At 36.0% G+C, this 25,025-nt stretch overlaps 1 protein-coding gene across 19 annotated transcripts in view; it reads right to left on the reverse strand.

Moving 5' to 3' along the window:
* The window catches only part of LOC136835431 (uro-adherence factor A-like), a 95,889-nt gene that overhangs the window by 13,674 nt on the left and 57,190 nt on the right, over nucleotides 1–25,025 (reverse strand). For 6 of the 19 annotated variants that reach the window (XM_067098969.1, XM_067098967.1, XM_067098962.1 and 3 more), the window contains 3 exons: nucleotides 19,305–19,458; nucleotides 14,415–14,459; nucleotides 3,995–4,018 (listed from right to left, as the gene is read on the reverse strand). The exons of 1 other annotated variant lie outside the window; for it this stretch is intronic. In XM_067098969.1, the coding sequence (XP_066955070.1) occupies nucleotides 3,995–4,018; nucleotides 14,415–14,459; nucleotides 19,305–19,458 (223 nt within the window). Of the gene's footprint in view, nucleotides 1–3,959; nucleotides 4,019–13,779; nucleotides 13,839–14,414; nucleotides 14,460–19,304; nucleotides 19,459–25,025 lie in introns of all 19 variants that reach the window. 12 more of the 19 variants (XM_067098971.1, XM_067098965.1, XM_067098961.1 and 9 more) reach the window with 8 other exon arrangements.

Genomic DNA, 25,025 nt, shown 5'->3' on the forward strand with positions numbered 1-25,025 from the left:
TTCTTGGGCCCCACAAGGGTTTCGAGACCCAAAGGAAAAAAAAATTCTGAACTGGTAGCCACAGTCTCTTCTGTTAATTCATTCTACCCACGAATGAATTCAACCACTTTTGCGTACATAGTTAAAAGTTCTTGACTGTCTGCATCGAGAGGGAGAATCTCATTGTGTCCTGTAGACTGACCCGGAGGCATCCCGTGCATCATTATTTACTACTAGAGCATAAGAATGGTCAGGGCCTAACACTTTTGGTACATATCATTCTAATGAACAAGAAGGGGCTCTGTCTTGATAGCAGTCCTGGCCGCGAGAGCATGGACTGTCCTATAGGTGAGGACGGCCATGGTTGGTTCCGCGACCATAAAGGACTCTCATTACATTGAGAATGGTCATAGTCACGCTTTCTGCTCCATGGACTACTTGTTCTAAGACAGGAATGGTCCTGATCACAAGAACGCTCCCTCAGGTGTGATGTCGACTTCTTTACAGCCACCTTGTCATCTTTCTTAAAGGCTGTGGTCTTAACCCTCATTTCATGAGCAGGACGAGCGGAAGAAGGCTAAATGACTGCAACTTCTTAAGGAGGAGCCTGATCCATAGATCTACGGCTCTTAGAGGAGACTCTCTTGCAGAGTGCGTTGCTGCACAAGAATCATGGACTGGGCAACACTTATCAGTAGCTAAGGTAGAAGACATATGGCCATGAACCTTGACAGATGCGTGGCTGTCCGTAACGGTGAGTAACCCTGGAGGGGCAGCTGGAGACAAACCAGGAACGAACTTGGAGGCGAAGATACGGGCATGATGGGCCAACCGAGAATCAACCATAGGAGACAGATGGTAGGCCTTGCCCCAAGGCGAAGGGGAAATGGAGCAGGAATCCAAAGAAGGCCTGTGGATCTTCTTGCGAGGAGGGGCGACGAAGTCTTTCTTCCTCCAACACCTTAGTGGGATGGAATGAATGGACGATGAAGATGACTGAGAAGAGGAAGACGAGGAAGATGGAGATCTACGGCGTCTCTTCTTAGATTTCTTCGTAATGGAGAGGCTGAACTTCTTCAGAAAAGCACCTTCAACTCTCTCCATCAGGGCTTGAACAAGGGAGTTGGGGGGACGAGATGTAGAACCCCCAGGAAGAGAAACTGATGGTAGGGGCATGGCCGATGAAGGAACGGTGTAGGCCGAGGAAGTTACGGTCGTAGACACACAAGCAGAAGTTACAGACACCGTAGCTGTAAAGACTGGCATGGTGGCAGACATTGGGAGACAGGAAGACATGAGGTGGGACAGTAGGCGCCCAAGGTGGGGCTCCCCAGGTAGGCCTAGTGAAGACAGGCAATCAGTTAGCTTCTTCGCATCCATCCCTGAAACATCAGCACAAGGGGAAGCTGCCTCCCTCCTCATGGGGAAGACCCCCCCCCCAGAACAGAGGCAGCTAAATCAATCATAAGATCTCCTGGACCCTTCCTCGAACTGTCTAGGGATAAAGCCATAGAAGAACGAGAAGAAGTAAAAGCTTCCTGAGAAGAAGATGCAACGAGAGGCAAATCTGGTGAAGGAGAGAAAGAACAAGAAGGTGTGGCGGCATCTGATGTCATTGGAGGCACAAAGCCTTCCCATGACGGAATAGCCGATTTCCTCTTGTATTTCTTCTTCTTACCAAAATGCTTCCATGGCTCAGGAGACTAATCACGACACTCTGAATAGGTTACTTATATTGCAATTATTAGATCTGCATCTGCTACAAGTCGAATGAGAATTAGTTTCAAGAGGGGCAAGATAACAAAGCATGGGTTGTTACCTACCCCAGAACATTTCTTCTGAGGAAAAGCCTTCTTAGATGATTCATGGGTTTGCATTCTAAAGTGCAAATATACACAGATAATCATAATATATCACAGAAACACACAAACAAAAACAGAATGAAAAAACCAGAACAGCCAGGTGTAGAAAGAACAGGAAGTGTGTAGGAAACCACCTTCTATGCTAGAAAAGGCAGTGCATGTCTTGCAGTTTGAGAGATAACCGGTGACTCACAGCGTATGTCAAGGGGAGGAGATTTCAGGCCCCACCTACTTTCTCTCCCCATTGATTGATACACCATGTCACCAAAACTTGTTCTATTTTTAACCAGATCCAGCTGTGCTAGAGAGATTTTCCCCTATCATAAAGACCTACGATTTGTTCCAAATATGAACAAGGGGAGTTGGAGTGGTTGAACAGGAGGATGGAAGAAGGCTAAAAATTGGGGGCAGCCAGGAGATGAACGGATGCTGCCAACAGCATTGAGTAATGCCTGCAGTGCACCACTTGAGGTACACTGAAGCCATCCCCACTGGGATTACTTAAAGAGTAAAATCTTTTTCACAAAATTCATTGGAATTTAGACCACCATTCCATCATTGCTAGTTAACCTGATATCCAACTTCTGAAAGTGCTGTTTCAATGAAACTCCATTATCACCTATTCACTCAAGAGTTAGTGCATATTATTCACTTCGCATAACACTAGCACCCATATTTTGATGAGGTGACATGTTACACTTTCTGGTACCAGTATTCTTTAAATTTTTACTGTAGAACTGTATTAAGGTCTTCATGGCAGTGTTTTTGATGATGCTCATAAGTTTTTGGGGTTGTAGTATACTGCTTTCAAGCACAGTGGAAAGTTACCTTAGTTTTTCTGACCTATATCGTTGCATATACAATATATACACTATATGTATGTTTTTCATTAGTAGTTAATTAATAAAATTATTTTTCACATATGGGCTTCTTATACAGTGGAAGCTTGCTTTGCACTTTGATATTCTTGGCAGCTTGCTATACACATGAGCATGTGCTTATTTTGACACAGGTATTTCATGCTGTTGCTCATTTTCTCAAAACAAATTTTATAATTGTTTGCAATGATCCACATAAAATATTTAAAGTACTACTAACTACTGAATTATTCTAAAACTGAGAGCAATGAAAAGTACTTGGAGCTTTCCATCAGTCATTAAATTGGCCAATCAAATCTAAAGGGACCAAATATTTAGCAATAGTCCATGCAAGGGCAGGTTTGTTTACAGTTTCAAGACTTACTGAAATTGTATTTCCTATATTCACTACATAATATTCAGGCTGATGTAATACTGTTTTAACATTTACATTAACATGAAGACTACAGAAATGTTTAAAATCATAGATTTACAACCCTAATTAAAAAATTTATTATGAATCTTAATGATCCCTAACATAGAAATCCTTTTTTTTTTATTGATGAACCTCCTCTCAATCCCAGCAGATCTGACTTGATCAGAGAAATTAGCGACCACTTCAGGTGAAGTTGAGATACCAGCTTATTGCCTACTATTTGTGGCAGGACAATGTTATACTCAGTGTGAAAATCAGTAAAACCACTTTTACAATTACAGACATAGAATCAGTATTAGATATGGTATCAATAAAAATACTTATCACAACAAAATCTCTCATAATAAATAATTAGCACAGTGATGACTCATACAAACTTTAATTGTAATATGCTTTTAGAATCTCTATCTCTCTCTCTCATACAAACTTTAATTGTAATATGCTTTTAGAATCTCTCTCTCTCTCTCTCTCTCATACAAACTTTAATTGTAATATGCTTTTAGAATCTCTCTCTCTCTCTCTCTCTCTCTCTCTCTCTCTCTCCTCTCTCTCCTCTCTCTCTCTCCTCTCTCTCTCTCTCTCTCTCTCTCTCTCTCTCTCTCTCATACAAAGAGTACAATTTTAAAGTGGTACAGTACTTCACAATTCATCACAAAACAAATAGTTCCTCTATTTGTTCTTTCCATACTCATACAAAGAGAAATTTGTTTCCTGGAATTTATTATTTCTTTTTGAGAGATCATTTTTTACACTGCAATAAGACCAAGTCCAAGCAAGGGGTTGCAAGCAGTACAAATTTACAAGCAGAAGCTAAGGAATACATACATGCAGGCGAGGGAAGGGGTCGCCTAGGATAGTACCTGTGAGCTCCGCCACGTGCCAAACTTAGGAAACAAAGGTGAGACAGACTTTCATCAGTGACAGCATCAAAACAATAAATTATTGTGTTCAAAAGCTTTGGTTTATGTCTATCACTAAACTTGAAAGCTTTTGGCACAACAGACTTAAATCACTCAGATAAAGCACCAGGAAAAAACTGGAGACCAAAATTTAATATTTTACAGGGTAATCAACTGATGAAATGAAGCTTATATCTAAAAACAGCTAACTTTATTTGTCATCAGGATTCACAAAGACTATTGAATTATGCATTAGCTGCCAGAAGTCTTTCTGCGTTACAGAGTCCAATCAATTTTATAATGGAAGCCTCTACTGCACAGCATTAGATTTCCAAGTAAAACTTAATAAAAGTAAAAGATAGTTATGAATAAAACTAAACAAAATGTTGTTATGGATAAAAACTACCACAAAGGGAACACTTAATATAAGCACTGTCAAGACATATAACTGACATGAGGTATTAATGTCCAATATGAAATGGAAGTAAATGTGAGAAAAATAAAAAAGATGAAAAATATCAATAATAAGACAATGTTTTTAGTGTAAGAAAGAATTTTACCATAAAAACTCCAAAGAGCTGGAAAGAAATATCTTGATTTCTTAACATTATGGGTAAATGTAATTTAACTAGCAAAGAAAACAATTCTTATGTGTAAAATTGACATCGCCTCCTTTTAACTGTATTAGCTAGTAGTCTCATTTAATTTCTCTTCAAGGGGTAAGGAAGTCACAGTGCTAGACAAAAGAAATGATCTAACCATGTACAGAGCACCAAAAATAGTAAAAATAATTATTTAAGGTTTTGTTAGTTACAGAGCACTCTGTTGAGTAGAGCCCAACAACAGCTGTACATCATAAATACTTAACACTGATACACACAATGTAATTGTAAACTGAAATGTAAACATTCAGTGCAAAAACGCAACTGTTGCTCATGAAAAATAAGGTACTCAAGAACAAATTTGGACATTAATAGTTTTAAATAAACAACTTTTGGTCTATATTTTTCATTTTCTTTCACAGGTACTCTGCTCTTCATGTCCTTAGTAGGCATAACTGTTTAATTATTAAAACAACTTCTGGCTTCAAAACATACAAACCATTGCTGTACATGGGCCTTCAGCACAGTATACAGCTATTGACTGATTATACTATTTTTGTAGTTAGGAATGATTTACATGCAAAATAAAGTATGGTATTCTAAATAAATGAAAGACCCTCTGTGTTGCTCTGTAATAAAGTAATTTTGAAGGTCTGGGATGTAGGCTCTTACTGTAAATCATGGAGGTGTCTTAATGGTTCAGCATAGGATGGTTGAGAAGATGGAGTGTTCCTAGAGATGGGAACATCAACCAAAGCAGAAACTACGGGGCTACTACCTTGTGACTACCGCAAGGTCTAGCAAGAAAGAATCTAACCACCTGTGCCTAACACCCCTAATAAAAAATCTCAAAATGTAGTTTGGTACTTAGTGTGCCTAGTTTGGTACTTAGTGTGCCTACCATTAAAACTGTTGATGTTAGCAGTGCTCTTTCTGTGACACCCATTAGCAGTTCCTATTCTGCTTGGTAGAGGTTGAGGGAAGAGACTTTAAAGTGGTTAAGAAAGAGCTGTAGCTGCCTCTGCTGGAAATTTCAGTTTAGAGATCTTTTGCTTGATAAAGATTTAAAGTACTGTATGGGCAAAGATATAAAATATGTAGATCCCTGTAAAATTTACGTAAGTAAGGTTGATGAGGAAGTATGTACCACTTGAAGCCTCTATAGGAAGTCTGTCAAAAGTAATAGGTTGGTGAACCACTCTTGCTGTGGCCAAATGGGGGCTATTGGAGTCGTCGGAAAGGTTCTGGAGTGTAAGACCTTGTCTAGAACAGACCTGATTGTACTGAAATGAGTTAACTCATATACTGTACTAGGATGCATCAATGTATCAGTCTTCCAACCTTCCAAGTTGGGAAGGGCTGATCTATAATGTAAGTTACATTTGCCAAAAGACAAAGACTGATCAACAGTGTGCCTTCCTAGTCCTTGAGGAAAGCTATCATGACAGTGTTGTCCAATGAGACATCAACCACTTGCTTTAAACTAGTCAAGTGAAAGTCTTCAACCAAAGACTACAACTTTCAGTTCAAGGAGATTTAAATGGAGAAGTTTCCTGTTTGCTCTAAACTAGTCAAGTGAAAATCCTCAAACCATGGAAAACAGCTTTCAGTTTAATTCTAATTATGAGAAGTCTATCCCACAGTGACCAGTTTCCTGCTGCTTGAAAGTCTCTCAAAAATGAGTACTGTACACTTGAGGAAGGACTAATGGCTCTCCAATTTTAAGATTGTGGGTTCTGCCACCGGACAAGGTATCTTTGTGCATTATCTGAGATTGGGATGAGAAGACTGTCTGATTGGGTAGCTACTTACCAAGAACTGAGAGGCTGGATATGTAGCAAATGGATCTTGAACAGACTGCATACCACTAACTTCTGTGAGATCATGTGCTGAATAAGAGGCTTCCAAATCTTGGTGGATGGATGAGAACTCTATAGAAATTTTTGGACAAATGACAGAAATGTCTGAATCCTGTCTTGCAGGACAAACCAGAACTACCAATTTGCTCCAGTTTTACCAGTTGAACAGAAGGTCCCAGTCATGACATAACTGGATTAGTATACAAATGTGTTGGCAAAGCTCTGCCACTCATCCAAGTAACCCCATAGTCTAATTCTACTCTTTTAATTCCAGGTAGGGACTGGCATGTAAAGACACACTCTAGTTGCTGCCTGGAGCCACATGAGCGGAATAAGGCTTTGGAAATACCTGGGTGACTGGCCAAGCTTTCCCAACACCTTTGTATATTTTTTCAACTGTCGGGACATCCTCTGGAACATGGTTTGAAGATTTTCACTTGACTAGTTTAGTTCTGTTTGGCAGGGAAAATTAAAGCAAAGTGGAAGCTGTTGTTTGTCCCAGAGAGAACACAATTTAGGTATTGAAGTAATTTGCCAAAGATTTCTTTAAAAGTCTTCATCCATCCACCAAGATTTTTAAATTTCTCATTGGCCACTTGATCTTGCAAAATGAGCTCCAGCTTATCAGACATTGGTCAGCAGCTTCCCAGTCAGACAAATATTTTAGCTTTGACTAGCCAGAAGCATTTTACAGCTCCAGCTAGTCGTCCAAGTACTGTACATCTAAAGTCTTATTCCACTCTTATGGTACCAGGCAATGACTGAAGTAAGTGTTCTGGTAAAGACTTGAGTAACTTTGAATAGTCTCTGGCATATGACTGTGAACTAATAATACCCTGTCCACCCAGACAAAGCAGATAAAGCCTTGAGGTAAAGTGTATTAGAATTTGAAAGTACATATCGTGTATTAGAATTTGAAAGTACATATCCTTTAAGTCCACTGAGGTCAGAAGGTCTCCTTTCTTGGATGGAATGATGGAGTGAAACTACAGTTTCCATTCAAAAAGGCAATTGTTGGAGAAACCAATCCAGTGAGCTGAGGTCAGGAATGGGGCACCTATACTCTGCTGCCCTGATCACAATAAACAGGGAACCATAGAACTCCCATGAGTCATCACATAACACCCTGTGCATCTGTTTTTCTAGAATCACCCTCATCTTACTGGTCAAAACTCAGAATTTCTCAGATTTCTGAGGATACAAAAAAAGGTGACTTGTCAGCAAGTACTTAGTAAATGCAAGGCTCCTCCACAATAATGGGCTAGGTAAACCATTGCATATTTACTCTGAAATATTGCACTGTTCCTGGTGCAAAAAATTATTAAGTGAAAGATAAAAATATAATACAAAATACAAATGACAAAAATACAGAGCTGTAAATTCACATAGAACGAAAGACAGTTTAAAAAAAAATAGTGACAACACTTAACTGAACTGGTAAATAACAAAGCAAAAAATAAATAGAGTACGAAAGAGAAATTGTAACAAGTTTATGCACACTAAATACATAAAAAGAAAAACTAAAGCATAAAAGTCTAGAAGGCTACTCAAGCCCTAAATTCATACGAAGTTAGCTACAAAACCAAATGGAAGCCAACTTACAAGAACACACCAAATGTTGAATGGGTAAAAATAACAAAACTACTGATGTCAACAAATATACCACTTGGCAATCTGCCAAAATAAAACTAGAAAACTAGAAAAAACACAAACTTACAGAGACATCTGTAACAGTAAAACACTGAAAAACCTGTAGTGAGCAGAACCAAATGCAAGCTAACTAAAGGAATAATTAACAATACAGCTATTCTTGAACATGATTTCCATCCTAAGAAAAGTGAAGTTATCCTAAAAGATTATTCAAGTACTAGGGTACCATAATTTACATGAAGTTATTGATAATACAGGAAAACTCATAGCAAAAGCTTAGCTGAAATATTAAAATGAAAGAATGTCAGTACAGCTGTAGTATGAAAGGAATGATCCCCAATTGGAAAAAATAAAACTGACCAAACTTGTTTCACAATTAGTGGAATACATGACAACTCTCAATTATTATCCAAGGCAAAAATTCAAATAGCATCTGAGGAACTTCAGGAGCAAGTTGTTGAAACTTGGCCAGACAAATGAAGAATGAGGTAGGAGTTGGCCTGGAATGCTGGTTCCACTCCTGGGAATGTAATACCAAAGAAATCATAGAAAAATTGGATAGATAAAGACCTAACCCTGTCGGGAGTTCAGGTGGAAGGTGCACAGAAAAAAAGTAAACTCATTTAGTGTCTAAACCCAAAAAAGGGAGCACAGTTGTAAATATTTTGAACAGTGCAACATTAAGAATGTAATACTGTACTAAATTAACTGAACAAAACCCCTTTTATCCCTTAATATCTTGGAATGATATGAAAAATCCCTTCTTTAGTCTATGAAGAAAGCAAATTTTTTTATCTAGTGACATAAATTCGCCAAAATAGAGTAATAAACTGTTATAGCGAAGTATAGTGTGGACTCTTAAATGAAGATTAAGAGTATTTTAGAATGGGCACCAAAATAAATAAAGCTACATGATATGAGTGATGTGCCAAAAGTCCCATGTTACCTACCAATGAAGTCAAACTACGGACTCTTAGGGTATCCATCTGTTTACCCCTGTACACCACTGTTACCTCATTTTTTAGTAAGTTAACTGCTGCAATTAGCAACTGAGGTTCTTATTCAAACAATGGTTTTTTTGACATTTAATCACAAAACTTCTTGGTGGAAAGCAATTAGATTTCAATCCATTGTCTGGCAGCAATCCCACCAACAAACCATACCATAGCACTTAAGAACAACTGTGCCCTTTATCTTGGTATTAGTAAAACAAGATTTATTACAACCCAAGAGCTCTGGATGATGGCTATGATTTTCAGGATCCTAAAACTGAGCTTAGTAGCCTGGCCCATCTTTCATTTGCCTGTTTGCTGAAGAGTAATGTTTGATGCTCTCTTGCATAACTGAGTTTGGAACAATAATTTGCTTTTGAGCAACAATATTTTCCCTGTATATCAACTGCTTTCATGTTTTGTCAACCCACAATATAATGCAATTAAATACTATTTCAATACTAGTCCATATTTATTCAGTGATATACCACAGCTTAAGTTAACATCATTAACTAAAACATTTTAAAATCCTTTAACACACCCACCATGGCTGACCTTTCATTATATGTTGTTACCAAATATTTCCCATTTCAGCATTTGTTTTGTACAGTAACACTGAAGTTTTGGTTAGTTTAGTCATCGTATTTGCAGATTCTGTACATATATGGTAACCAGGCGCTAAGAATTAACCAATCTGACCAATCCACTGTATCATTTGCTTCTTGAGAGTGAAACTCCTAATAGAGTACCTAGTTTCTTTCAGTCTTTGTTTGATGTGTTTATAATCATTTACTAAGCAACAACAACAGTACTTCATTAATGAACAGTAACTGTGCTTGACTTATACAACAATATCAGTTTGTCTCTTTGCCATAAAGAAATGTAGTGTACGAAATTGTACTAGTACAAGTGGAATTTTAAGGCACCTGAAACTCATAGGCATCAATCTAAAATCACTGGTGTCAATATATGCTATGAGGGTACTAAAGAAACTTGATTGCACTGGAAACAAAGACAACTGGATAGTATTCTAATGCAATATATGGTAGAGTTTATCACAGAATCACCTTACAAAACTAGATTTGGAATGGGATGTTTAACTCTCTGACGCTGGGATATCTTTACAAAAAAAACTGTGGGATAACAATGTGTTTGCAATTGTACAAACCCAATGTGGTTAATATATACACTAATCACATGACCATAGCTTCTTCAGAAGATTTTAGTTAATAAATAAAAGCAATGCAATTTATATTCCCTCATAATAAATTTGGTCAAGCTCTGTAATTACCAGTTCTTGATTAGTGATTTGTGTCTGACCTCAAGAACTTAAACATTTATCTATTTTGGAAACATGCTAAACACAAGCCAAATTACAATGGAATATCACTGAACTGTACTTTACTCTGCAGTGGAAGAAGTCAAGTATATTTCTGAAAGCTATATTGTTCTGTCATTAAGAGGAACTTTTACAAATTATGTATAAATTTTGTATTTGGAGGAGAAATTTAAAAATTTTTGAGGTCTCCAGTATTTAAATAATAATAAGTGCTGATGCATAACAACCTTTCTCAAATAGTACTTTTTTGTATTTACATACAAATACATACACAGCAGAGTACTACTCAACCGTAAAAATATATGAAGAAAGTTATTTTTTACAGTGGCAGTTTGTTAACATATTAGTCCAGAATTTGCAAGTACTTCTTCGTGTGAAAATTGTATCGGGATACCAGCATTTCTGGATACCAGCACTGGTTAATAAGTATGTATTGCAGTATTCCCCTGGTTATTTGCCTTTCCAAATTCCACACTTCTCATATATATGAACCTAGTTCCAAGCTCTGTCCTCAGTGTGCAATGGCCTTGAGAGCACTAAAAGGCTATTCAATGTCACTAACAATATTTATTCATATATATCTCAACCTTATATTTCCATGCTACTATGTGAATAAGTAATAAATGAGCAAGGATTTTAAAGATGGATGTGGAGGGGGGGATACTGTTCAAATAAGCTCCGCTCATAGGGGATCAAGGTTGGTATTGTTAAGCTTTACATTTTATGGTATTTAGATAAAGGTAATGCTATACCTCTGAATAGACCATCATATTTCTGTACTGTACAGTAATCAGTAAATATACACAAAAATTCTTGCAGTTCATTCATAACATTTCATGGTAAACAGAACAAGCAATCTGTCAAGTCTTTTCCCTCAATCTTGCTTCCTGATGTGCTGTCCTTATTTTACAGTAAGTTTTAATGAAAGATACTGTAAGATTTTTTAATATACTGTCACTGATACTGGAGAGTCAATCACTAAATTATAATGTACATGAAAATATTCTCAATTTCTTTGCCGATCACATATTCAGGCAAAGTTGACACAAATCATACTGTATGTATGTCTCTCTCTCTCTCTCTCTCTCTCTCTCTCTCTCTCTCTCTTTGTGATGTGGGTAATTTTTTGTGGTGTGTTTTAATATAGTAATGTTACTAAATAAACTGTAAATAATATTGTTCAGCAAATAAGGGTTTATGAAAATTGTCATAGGTCAGTATGATGTCTTAAAAGATACATCATATTTTCTTATTTTGTTCTTAAAATTTTTCCATTAGCTACCTGATTTTGAGTACATCTCTTTGGTGGTTTCCCCCCACATTTCCAGTATTATACTTGATAATTTACATGAGATCTTTTAGCAAGTTATGAAAAATGTAACTCTCTGCTGTATGGTGCATAAGGTTTTCATTTCCTTTAATCCTGATATGATAAAACAAATGCTCCACACAACTGCCTCTTGTTACCTCCATTTCATTAGCAAGTCTGAAGATAGTGTATCCCAATACCTAACAGCATAGAGACCAGTAGATGAATCATCATTATGAAGACACTCTATTCCAATGGCTTAACAGCTTAAGAGGCCAGTAGATGAATCATCATCATCTCTAATGCTGTATGATCCAGAAATTTCCCCACTCACGTCTTTCTTGTCCACTTTCATATCTCCAGCCTCCTATCTCATATTTACCCAAGTAGGTGTGGGTCTTCCAACTCTCCTGGTGTCCATAGGAGCCCAGCTGACAATATCATACACTAATCTCCCAGGAAATGTCCAAGCCATCTCCATTTTCCTTCATTATCACCTTATCTATCTATGACACTTCTGTTATTACTATAATGGTATAATTTTTAATTCTGTTCTGCCATCTGATTCCTGACTTTTATATATACTTAAACTGTCATACCATGATTCATTTCTGTACAGCAACTCAGATTGTACTAAACTTACATACAATCTTATCTGCATTTGTAATTTTATTTTGTCTGATTTACAAATCTTATTCAGCTTGGCTGTTGTTTGATTTGCCTTTTTAAATCTTTCAATATATTCCATTTTAAAAAACTGTATTGGATATTATACTGTATTTGAAGGATTCAACCTCATTAATTCATTTTCTGTTTAGTGTTATTTCATCCCCCTGTTTCTGTTTAGTGTTATATCATCCCCCTGTGCATATTCAGTCCTCAGTACTTCAGCTTTTCTTAGATTTATCTTGAATCCCATCTTTCTAGATACATAGTATATTCCATTAGGTAAACTTTTAAAACCTTTTGGTGTTTTGCTGATTAAAATAACATCATCTACATGTTCTAAGTCCAACAAGTTTCTATCACTACCCAACTCCAAACCTTCCCCTTTACTTCCAACCCCCTTTTACTTTAATAAGGGAAAACAGTCGAAATACCATTCCCCTGAAGCACCCAAGTGTTTACTGCAAATTCACTTCAAAAGCCCCCATGAACATTAATTTATCATCTAATCTGTCCATGGATAATTTCAATTAGTTTTAATATTTAATGTGAATACAGTGGTGGAGCAAGCCCTTCCATAATATTGGTCTGTGGACACTGTCAAATGCCTGCCAGTCACCAACAAAAGCCATCACAAAGGATTTTCTTAAATTCCATATTCTACTGCACAACATGTCTAAACATAAGTACAGTATCTAAAACAAGCTTGTTCATCTGTATACATTTTTTTTAGAAAGCAGCAAGTGCTGGTACCCAGAGATGATTAATAAAAATCTAAAATAAGTGGATCTGTGGCTACTTCTGCTCACTAGGTTAAACAATTACTGCTACCTCCAAAATACATATTTTTCTTAAGTGTAAAAACTACTGTACGAGTATATCATAGAGACACCCAAGGTTTTAATTATGAAAAATCTAAATGACTTTAAAGAGTATCTGTAAAATGAAAAATCTAAATAGCTTTAAAGAGGGTCTGTAAAAATATTCATTAAAATATTAATTAATAAATATTTCATAATATTGCTTACGAGCAACAAGTGAACATCAGGAAACCATATATAATTGGAATAAGTATAGCATTATTCCAAAATATGAAACATACACACAGTCAGGAGCACAAACATTATTAGACAGTATTCTCCAATACTGTAGGTTTTTAAGAAGTTCAGAATTGCTACTTTGTGATTCTGTCTTTGCCCTTGACATTCTAGGGGATATTCCATTTATATAATTTACACAAGAATTTGAAGACTTAGAATTATAGAAACCATTAAGTTATAACATTTAAAAAAATACAGAACACTAATTTTTCATAACCTAACCCCTGACCTTGAAACTCCCAGAAGTCATAATCGTCCCTTATGTATTCCTTGTATGAAGTTTGCAGCCTATAAGTGAAAATAACTATTCTTGTTGTATTAAGAAACAAAAAGTACATACAGAATTACAACCAAAAGATAAAAATGGCTATGCACCTCCAAGTCTTCCCATGGAGCATAAAAACATACTCCCTTCCCTAAATTTGTTTTCATTATGAATTTTGCTAGCAGGGCCATGCACATAATTAGCCAGTCCATAAAATAACTATCTCCTTTATGAATAATATATGTTGCAATTCTCAAGTTTTTCATCATACATGCTACTATTATAACTAACTTGCAAATGTATCTAAACTGTGTAAAATCTTATTGTTTTGAGGGAAAATACTAGACAGTTCACATCTAAACTAGTAACAAAGATTAATTCGCCTGAAAATATGTTGCAATGTACTAGGAGTTTTACTTTACTGATTTCTATTCTAAATAAAAAAGTACACAAATGCCAATTACATAAACATATGTATGTTATGTACAGGATAAATTTTAACTTACAGAAGATGTGCTATGTACAAAGATAGAAACCAAGCAAAATGAGGCAAAGAAGCAGAAGATAAAACTTAAGAGCTAACAACAAGCACCATATACCTTGGATGGAAGTGTGGTAAAAGCGCAAACCTTTTTCTGCAATGGCTGTTAAGTGGTCATCAATGATGTTGTACAGAACAGCAAGGATTGTTAGCAAAAGAGAGAGAAAGCCAAAAAAAGTTTGTTAGTTAAAAAAGCAGTCAAAAAGCACAACAATTTGGTGAGTCAAACTAAATCTATTAGTTCAAAGCAGAGTCTGCAGACTCTTGAGATTTCTGGCCAGATTTCTTGAACATCAACAACAATCACACCTAAATCAAAAGCATTAACATTGCCCATAAATCACAAATAAAAAAAAAGATTACTGTAGAAGTCATAAAAAATTAAAGGCATCATAAAGGCCTAAAAAAGATGAAAGCAAGCAGCATACTGATAAAATTCATAAATTGGATATTCATTGAATAAGTAATTATAAGTTCAATGTTTGAGATACTGAATGACTTCTACTACTTGGAAAAGTAAGCATAGCAAACACTGTCCATTAGAATGCAGCACTGATGATCTCTTAATTCATAGAAGTAAATGTATACCAGAAACAGCAATCAACAGTAATAGTACCATGTACAGACAAATATTATACTGTATAAAGTAAATGAACTAGTAAAACATTCGTGATTTGCATGAAGTTTCTGAATATAAAGTGCTCCAGGTGTATCAGCGAAAGAAATAAATGATCAAACACTGCAAATTAAAGAGCAAAAGAAACCTGTAAATGTATGCAGTATCTGCCATAAATATGGTTCACATATGAGTCTCTTAAATACGTGGCTGTTTGGCTAATATGGTTATCTTATATTACTGATGTTCCACCAGACAGTAACAAGACCAGTGACACAAAAAAAACACAGCAGATAGCCTGAAGAATCTTAAAAACAGAAGGCGAGGTCACTGTAAGTCGTGCTATACACCCTCGTAAAGCTTTCCCTTCAAACATTCCATGACATAAAGGTTACATTCACAGGTAATGCGATATTTATACATAAGGACTTGAAAAAAGAAAGTTAACGTTTAGTATTCAATAAGCTTACTGTTAAGTTGACTCCTAATGAAGCTTTGCAACATGAGAATTGATTCATAAGATGCAAAATACAGCATAAATCTCTTTCATTGTTAGCCAAAAATGTTTAACCATCAGTATTCATTAATACACAGCCATTGCAATGAAGTTTATCATTATTGCAGCAAGCACAAACAAAACCTACCGTCATATTTGTGGTTTTGTGGTTAATACAATTACTGTTTTGCCGTTAACACAAAGCATAGGGCTGTGCCAAGTGTCTTTAAACAGTAGAGCTTTTTTAGCATGTTTCCATAAATATGCAGAATAGCAGTTATTCACCAATATGACAGAGCTAATTTGAGAGTTATTGGAGTAAAAAGTGATTATATAGGTTCCACACACTGCTGGATTGAAGAATGATCAGTACTAACAATGCAGGTTATTTTCTTTTTATCTTTTGCCTTATGAAGTCTATTAACTTTGGACTAGTATTGTAGTTGAAAAACAACTCTATTACATTTATGTTTTCACTGTTCTCAAATAAAAAATGGGCAGTCAGGAGGGAAGAGATCAAGGGGAGTAAATGAGAAAGTAACAGGCACTAGAATCCATTGACAATAATAATGTTATAATACAACAAATGTTAAGTACTGTATCAGATTAGTAAAACCTTTGTTACTATACAGTATTATCACAAATGTATTATGTAAATCAATAATGCAGGCCAAAGAGTAGCCATTTAATTAAAAAACAAGAATTGAGAGTGCTGAAAAAAGTTTTGGCATACAAGGCACAAGAGTAATTTTAAAGAAGTTCCTGTTCAGTGGGGAATATTCAGTAATGAAAACCTTTGACTGTAAATGAGTAATAAATTCTGCTATTTGAAGTGTGTCTTCTACTTGAAATTTAAAGAAATAAAGAACAGGTACCATAAAAAGAAAGAAAATTTGCAACTGCATTCAAGAATTCAGATTTAACAAGGCTTTCACATAATCCTGTTTAGTTTACAAATGTTACATTTGGTTTTTTCACATAATTCTACTTAGTTTACAAATGTTACTCTTGATTTTTAAACGAAAATTTAATATTTCACTTGAAAAAGGGGCAAATTATGGATTAAGCTAGTTGTATTCATACAAAGACAAACCACTGCTTCATGGTACTTCACATTTTGGAGCAAAGTGGACAACTGGACAAATATGTGTACAGTATTCACCAAAAGATTATCATTATTATTTTCATTAAATATTTTTATTTTTATTAAATATTTTAACTTGACAACCACATTAAAACTTAATCCTGATCAAGCTAATCCAAAGGCTATATTTAGCAAATATTGCTTACAGTTTCTAAATCTGATACTTGGACAAGTTGAAATAAATGAATATTCTGATAAAATTTAATTGTGGAATTTCTGTAGAAGGCTTGTCATTTGGGGTTGGTTCAAATTACTTGTGCATCTTTATTTTATGTGATTGTCCAATTATTTTACTACATTTTCTACAAGCAAAAATTAAGTCAAGTATCCAAAAGTGACCCATTCAAAGGCATGACAAATATACTTCAGTATTGCTTGCATTTGAAAATACAGGATGTTGTAATAACTTTTAAACAGTTTCATATTAAGTACACAAGGTCTGCTATTTATTAAGGATGACTAGTTCAGTAATTCTAGACAATCATTCATTTGGACAGTTATCTTTAATCTAGCTGCAGTTCATGTAACTTTAGCTGCTTTATCAGCACCCTCATTTCCTTATTTACAATATGAAATTGAGACTTAATATAACAATTTTAGAATAGGGTTTCAGAGATACCTATTCTTCAACTCTTCAGTTTTGAATGAGCAAATGTGTGTTGATTTTAGAGGCTCCAAATGAAACTGGTTTTGTTGTGATTCTTCACCTAAGGCTTTTGTACAACAGCTTATGTTGGCCTGACTTTAAAATATCATCTGCATAAGTTTTTCATCAGTATGGAAGAGATGAGTTACTCTTCATGTATAAGGTTATGTTATTTTCCTAGGAAACCAGGAATAGTGTAGTACTCTACTATTTATATTTTGCTGTTTTATTTGCGATTAAATACACACCCCACATGGTAAAGTGATCTGTTGTAATTTTTAAAATAAACAAAGGTATGTACATGGAAATTCAAGTGGTGCATTGTCGTGAATACTGATGAAATGTGTGGGCTAAGCATAATACCAATGAGTGTGGTGCACCTTATAAGCAGAAAAGTATATATGGTACTCTGGAAGCATTATTAGATGAAGTGTTGAAAAAGTAGGGACTAAGTACCAATCATGTATGTATGGCACAAACTTCCTCAATCAGCATTATTTGTGGTCCTAAAAAAGAGACATGTCATTCTTGCAGTATGATGGAGGCAAGTGATTGATGAAAACTATCTTTGTTCAACAAACTCAAGAACTGTTTAGGTGGCCCAGATCACAGTGGGATCTGTGTTGTTAGTCATAGCTGATACAAGAGCTTTCAGAAGCATGCTGATGTTTTCTTTTCAGCTACATACGAAGAAGCTATGATTGTGGATGAAGTTACCAATCTTCTTGGATATCCTGAATCAGTGGATTCATAACTGAATGCTACACCAACCAGGTTCTTAATATCAACTAGAATAGCCTCTTCTGGGAGAAGACATCTGACAAGATGTTTGTCCCTGGAAGAGATGAGTCTTACACCCCTCTGTGGCTTTTCCCTGTGTGGCTTTCCAGACAGAAAACAATCTCAATTAATTCCCTTTCAAGTTATCATTCAGAGAATCCAAGAGCTCTCGGAGAAATCTGTAAAGGGATATCTGCAAGATTTTGAAATCTAACTCCAAGGTGTGAATGATTATAATTGTAACTATTGGCTGTTTCATTTGTCTAAGAGCCATTTGAGTACATCTAGATGAAAATAAACCCTGGCTGATTCAATCTCCATGTTGATAAGGCCATGTATGAGATCATCAGATCCTAGCACCGCCTCTCTCATCAAGTTCATAATGTACATCCATAGCATCACTAAAATTCAAAGCCTACTACCAGATAATCAAGATGGTCCAGTTCTTCAATGATTGCCTTGCCAGGACAGGCGTGTGTTATAGAAAAAATTTAATATCAAAGATGTGATTGACTACTGTACCTATCAGAAGCTTGAAAAGTACCATATAGAGGAAGCAAACATATGTAAGGGTATCATTAGTTTGTCATGAGGTGGGCATAAGATTTATGATAATTTCTAACTCACCTACCTGATAATAAGTAATATAAAATACTGGTACATACATTTGAAGATGTAAGTGTACACACGATAGTAAAAGCTAGAAATTCAGAACAGCAGTAACTTTTTTTTTTAAGAGGCAAAGGTATCAAAGGCAAAACAGCACTGACTTAACAATAAGCAGTATGTGTCCTTATAAAATAAATGTCAATATTAAGAAAACTGATTTTTGCAGTATTTGAAATAAGAGTTAATTAGCTCTGTCATAATGTAAGCCAACACAAACTGTGATGCATAATGTGATCAAACAATTCTACTAACTTCCGCTATCCACTCCTGAATGTTGTAAGGAAACAGAATAATGTTAACATCCAATTACATCTTTGAAGAGTATTAAACATTAGACCCAGTGATTGATTGGATAATGACTCTTTAGGATATAAAATAATTTTATTAGTCAAAATTTCTATACCGTTCAATATGTCATTTGACCAAATTACTGTGTTAGTGAACGACAACAGATCTATGATTACGTCTTAATTACTTGTGCTATACAGTATATGTAATATGGTATTGCCCAACACTCAAGTAAAAATAGTTACCATATGAGCAGGGAACTAACAACTCAACCCACACCAGACATTTGCAAGCCTAAATTCTGCTTACCCTTAAAGATGCCCTTCTTTTATCTTTCTCTGCCCTTTCCAGACCGGTTCCATAACTTCGTGAAAATGATCTGCCTAGACTTCCACCAGCTGCCAATTTTTCCTGACGGCGACGTTCCAGCTTAGCATAACGAGCCTGTTCATCAAGCTGTTGCCTACAAATTTATGAAATATTTGTTGTAAGGTATGATTTTAAATTTCCTTACTGATAAATACTAATATTAAAAACTTACAAATGCAGTCAGCCCTTGACTAACATGGGATTTACTTACGAGGATTTGATAGCATGCTGATAGAAATTATTAAAAAGGAAGTTCCAGAAAGTTTTAAAATGCAAAACTTGCAAGTAATTTACCTTTGGGGAGAGAGAGAGAGAGAGAGAGAGAGAGAGAGAGAGAGAGAGAGAGAGAGAGAGAGAGAGAGAGAGAGAGAGAGAGAGAGAGAGAGAGAGAGAGAATTCTCTGTTTACAGGCAGTCCCCGGTTTACGACGGGTCCGGCTTACGACGTTCCGAGGTTACGACGCTTTTCAAATATATTCATCAGAAATTATTTCCCGGTTTACAACGCATGTTCCAGGTTACACGCGTTATCAAATGATCCGATTGGAAGAAATATGGCTCCAAAACGGTAGATTAATCAAAATTTGGATGTTTTTTTGATGAAAAACTCAATAAAAATGCAGTTTACATCATTTTCAATACACCCAAAGCATTAAAAGTAAGGTTTTCTTAGGATTTTTGACGATTTTTCGGTTTACGACACGGCATAAAAACGGAACCCCGTCGTAAACTGGGGACTGCCTGTATTAATTAATACTAATACTATATTGTGTGTTTATAGTTTTGCATCAATAAATGACAACAGTCAGTTTCTTGAGTAAAGGAAAATGTTATGTTGATGCTGTTGATATGTGCTAAGGTATGGTTTTACTATAAAGTAATGTATCAGTACTGAACATGCACAGACATTTTTATTAATTCACTGTATTCTGTGGTAGAATTTACATTGTTGTAATTATTATAAGCAGTCCATTTATACTACAGTACTAGTATATATATATTGTGTACAGGAGAATGTGTGTAGGTCATGTAAATGTATGCAAATATCCTATGCTGTATTTTGCTATTTTATATAAGGAATCTGGGAATGTGCAGATTTTGAGAACTAATCTCCCACACATGTCAAAGGCCAACAGTTATGCCACAGCATATGGCACTTTTTAAAAAAAGGATTAAAATTTTCCTCATCTAAAATACTTAATTTTTATCAATATTTATAACATACAATCCAAGTGTTAATCTGCCAGTAGGTAATGGGCAGATCACTCAAAATAGAAGTAGCTGCTTTATGGGTAGGATATGATTCACTGCAGATAAGCTTTCTCATATGGGTTGGGTCCCAATTCTCAGCTTTGGAATATGTTTGAGATCTTTAGAAAGGAACTCTTACATATACAGTACTAGCAAATAACATATTTAACTGTATACAAGACCCCAAGGCAGACCCCAAATTTTAAAATGGAATATTAGAAAAAAATAGTTTGAATGTAAAAATTTGTTATCAAAATATGTAGCTACTGTATGGCAGGAAAAAACTTGTACAGAGCATGCAACTAGGACAGCAAGCAAAATCTGTTTAATGATAAGAAAAATGAAAAGCAGCTTAGGTAGAATAGAAAACATTTTTTAACATTTCCCCCCATCTCTACCTGTTGGATAACTCCGGCAGCGACAGTAATTTTATGAGTGCTTAAATTTGCAAATACAGTAACAAGAAAACATGAATATGGAGATTAAATATAAGAAATTTAAAACTTTGTTATTGGAATAAAATTTTTAGTGGAATAAAATTTTTAGTAAGTTTAATTCAATAAAATTACATAAATGATTGTGTTTTTTTATGTACAGTGAGTGTTCAAGCTTAGCCTAGGCTAAAAGGAAACGATGGACTTACTGGCCTCCTCCCCCTACACAGTATTTTTACTGACATTAATTTAATGCAGCACAGTATTGCAATTAACAGTTTTAATGTAGTGTTACCCACAGGCACACAAAGGAAAGAAGAGCAACATGTCTGCTTTCGTTTCCGGCTGAAGAAAAAGTGACCAGATAGTGTGGGTAGAGTAGGGGTATACATCCCTACTCAACCCTCCCCAGTCTGCACCATGGTGAATCCTTGTTTCCAAGTTCATGAGCGGTTCATGCATGTGGGCAGAAGACCCTCTGCACCACAGAAAAGGCAAACATTTTTTCAGTCTGTGTATGGGCATACATACCGATACACATTAAGGTGAATCAACTTCGCATTTAAGATCCTGGTGTATCTTTCGAGCCAATTATGTGGAAGAAAAAAAGGGTCTTATATGCCATCTAATATGATATACAGTATATACCAATTAAAAACCTTTCACAGAATCTAGTACCTTGGATTTATTAAGTGGAAACTCCTTGGAAAATGAGGATGTATTTTAAGACACATCAGTTTAAAGATTTTATCACTGTTCGCACAGAAGAAAACATCCTTATATTCAACAGTTTCATGAGTGGTAAACTTTTGAGGCCGAGAAGACACCTAGTTAGTCCTCTAGTTATGATGGGGATACATTACAATCACCCCATCGTTACTCAAAAATATTGTAACTTGGAGGCAGCCTAGCCTACCTAGCCTACACTATATAATCTGTACATATACTGTACTGTTAATTCTATTTTATTTTTAACTGGTCTGTAGTTATTAATATCAGCTAATTCTTTTTTACTTTTTAATTGGTCTGGAGGCTCAATGCAGATTGGAGATTTCACAGCCAGTGCACCAACAAACAAGACTTATGATAATACAAACAGAGAAACTGCATAACACAAACAAGAATCGGACGTGTACTATACTCACCAACCTGCGGCCTGTCATTGGCATACTTGAACAATGTTAGGCTGTTGATGGCTACATTGAACTAAATATTGGAAGAAGAGGATGGCGATGATAAAGCAGCAGGTTCATCAATTCTCTCCTCTTCAGCTGTTATTTCTTCAGCTGTTAGTTCTGGTGTTACAGAGGGTACAATTTCGACAAAAGAGTCATCATGAGATGTAGAGGGTTGAGGCTTAAATGTGATGGAAACTGATGGCACTAGAATCATTTTCTTAAGGAAGTAATCCATTGTAGCTTGCACAGTGCATTTTTTTCGTTCTTCATAAATGACTTGGCAGCATGCAAGAACGTCTGAAGTCCTTTCTCAACTTTAGCAAATTGTTCCAAGTTCACATCCATTTTACTGAAAAGTTTCTGGTTCAATTGAATCGAATGCCTCTGCCATTGTTTTCTTCATAAAATTTTGCTCTGGCTCTTCTTCAGCTTCTTCTTCCTCTTCTGCTCTTTTTTCTCTTTCTACAAGTTCAATTAAATATTCTACTGTTAGCTCTACATCTTTTACATCCATGAGTTCTTGGATATCTTCCTCTTCAAGTTCTAAATCTAAACTTTTCCAAAGTGACACAATCTTTTTGATAATTTCCACAACTGCTTCATCCTTATCGAAAACTTTAAATGAGTTCACATGCACTTTTAGCAGATTTTTCCAAATCCCATTCAGACACTCTTTCGTTACCTCCTTCCACACCCTTCCAATTTTTAGAATGGTGTTAAGAACAGTGAATTCCTTCCAGAAAGTTCTGAGCTCTTTGTCATCATTACCTGTAGCCTCAACAGCCTGCACAAACATGTTCCCAAGATAGTAGGCCTTGAACGTAGCCACAGCGCCCTGATCCATGGGTTGTATGAGAGAAGTTGAGAAATAAAAGTTGTTGAGGTGACTGGGACAGAAAGCATTTTGAAATGTTGTTTTCTATAACATTCTTGTTAATATCTCCGCTGTGTTGAGGGTGACTGGGAGCACTGTCCAGTATCAGCAGAATTTTTAAGGGGATGTTGTTTTCCCTATAATATTCCTTCACTTCTGAAATAGAGCAATGCACAAACCAGTCTTTGAATAAGAGTGCAGTTATCCATGCTTTCTTATTATGCTGGTAATGTGCAGGAAGCATATGTTTGCCGATTCTTGCTAATGCCCTCATATTTGTGAAGTGAGAAATCATGAATGGCACGAGTTTATACCCAGCCACATTTCCCCCCAAGCAGAAGAGTCAGTCGATCTTTGTATGCCTTAAACCCGGGCATCGTTTTTGCCTCTTTGTGAATGTAGGACCGTTCAGGCATCCACTTCCAATACAGTCCTGTTTCGTCGACAATAAAGATGTAATCCGGCAAGTACCATTCATCAACGGTGATCTTCTGCAAAGCATCCGTAAATTTAGAGGCTCCTTCGGCATCAGCACTTGCTGCTTCACTGCTAATTTTCACACTATGAAAATTATGGCGGGTTTTGAGACGCTGAAACCATCCATGGCTTGTTGCAAAATCTTTGTTGTAGGTATCACTGTAGTGTTTCTTTAGTTCCTTGAAAAGCAAGCGTGCTTTTGTTTAAATGGTCAAGAGGCTGAGTGGCATAGGCTTTTGTATCTAGTCCTCCATCCATATGACCAGTAACTGCTCCATTTCTTCCAAAGGCCATCCTCTTCTTTGTTATAGTCGTCGAATGAAGTGAAGCAGATGCCCTTACAGCGTCCATTATCCGTTTCATGTCCTTAATGATGGTGGATACCATTGACTGCAATAGAGGTTCATCACGTACGATGGTCATGACTGCCTTTCCCCTGGCATACTGGTTGATAATTTTCATTTTCTGCTCTAAAGTGATGGAATGCCTCTTCTTCATCACACCACCAGTAGGAGACTCACTTGGGCATTTGGAAGACATACTGATCTTACGCAAATCTGTGTTTTAAACAGTTTAAAACGGACAAAAATCACACTAACACAGCACAACTTTACACTATAGATGGCGAGCATGAGTGAGGGATCGGTCAGGGCAAAAGTTACAGACATCCCAGCCTCTTGGGGTAACATATTGTACATCATACGCTGCTGCCTGTGCCAGTCGCACGAGATTTAAAATATTATCAATATTGTCATATCGGTATCGCCATCCTAACTTCAAAATATCACAACTCCAAACATCGTAACTCAAGGACTACCTGTATTTCAAATTTTAGCTTTAATTTCTCTTTAAAAGGATATTTGGGGGCAGTTCTGGATTCGCGGCTTCACCTATTTGCAGATTTTTCTGTGTAACATATGTACACATTATTTGCAGAAAATTTGCCTATTCACGGTATTTTTCATAGAGATATTCACTAATTACTGTACTGTATTTTCTTTTAATTTTTGTGACTAAATGCTTCTTTTTTTTTTTTTTTGATAAAACTATTAAAATAGTTGGGTATAAGCATTTCTAGAGGGATTTTGGTGTTTGAACTATCAAAACTGGTAGTTATAAGAGTATTTTAGAGGGGTGACAAGCATTCGCAGATTTTAGCTATTCGCAATAGAGAAATGGCAATGAATGCCTTTTTTGGGATGCCAATGCATGCCTTTTCTTCAATACAAGATAATGCAGTGCTAGTGCAATACACTGAGATCCTGCATCTTACTGGGTAATGTATCTAAGGGAGTGAAATAATGGATATACTGTATCAAGCTTTCCTGTTCACGGTGTACACACATCTTGGCAACCTTATTAGGCTCAAATGGTTGTTACTGTGTCTTTTCCAGCCACTGATCATCACACTAAGACCTTTGGCACACATTTGTAAGCATGATCTATAG

The sequence above is a fragment of the Macrobrachium rosenbergii genome, chromosome 55 (genome assembly GCF_040412425.1).
Source record: "Macrobrachium rosenbergii isolate ZJJX-2024 chromosome 55, ASM4041242v1, whole genome shotgun sequence".
Classification (NCBI taxonomy): domain Eukaryota; kingdom Metazoa; phylum Arthropoda; class Malacostraca; order Decapoda; family Palaemonidae; genus Macrobrachium; species Macrobrachium rosenbergii.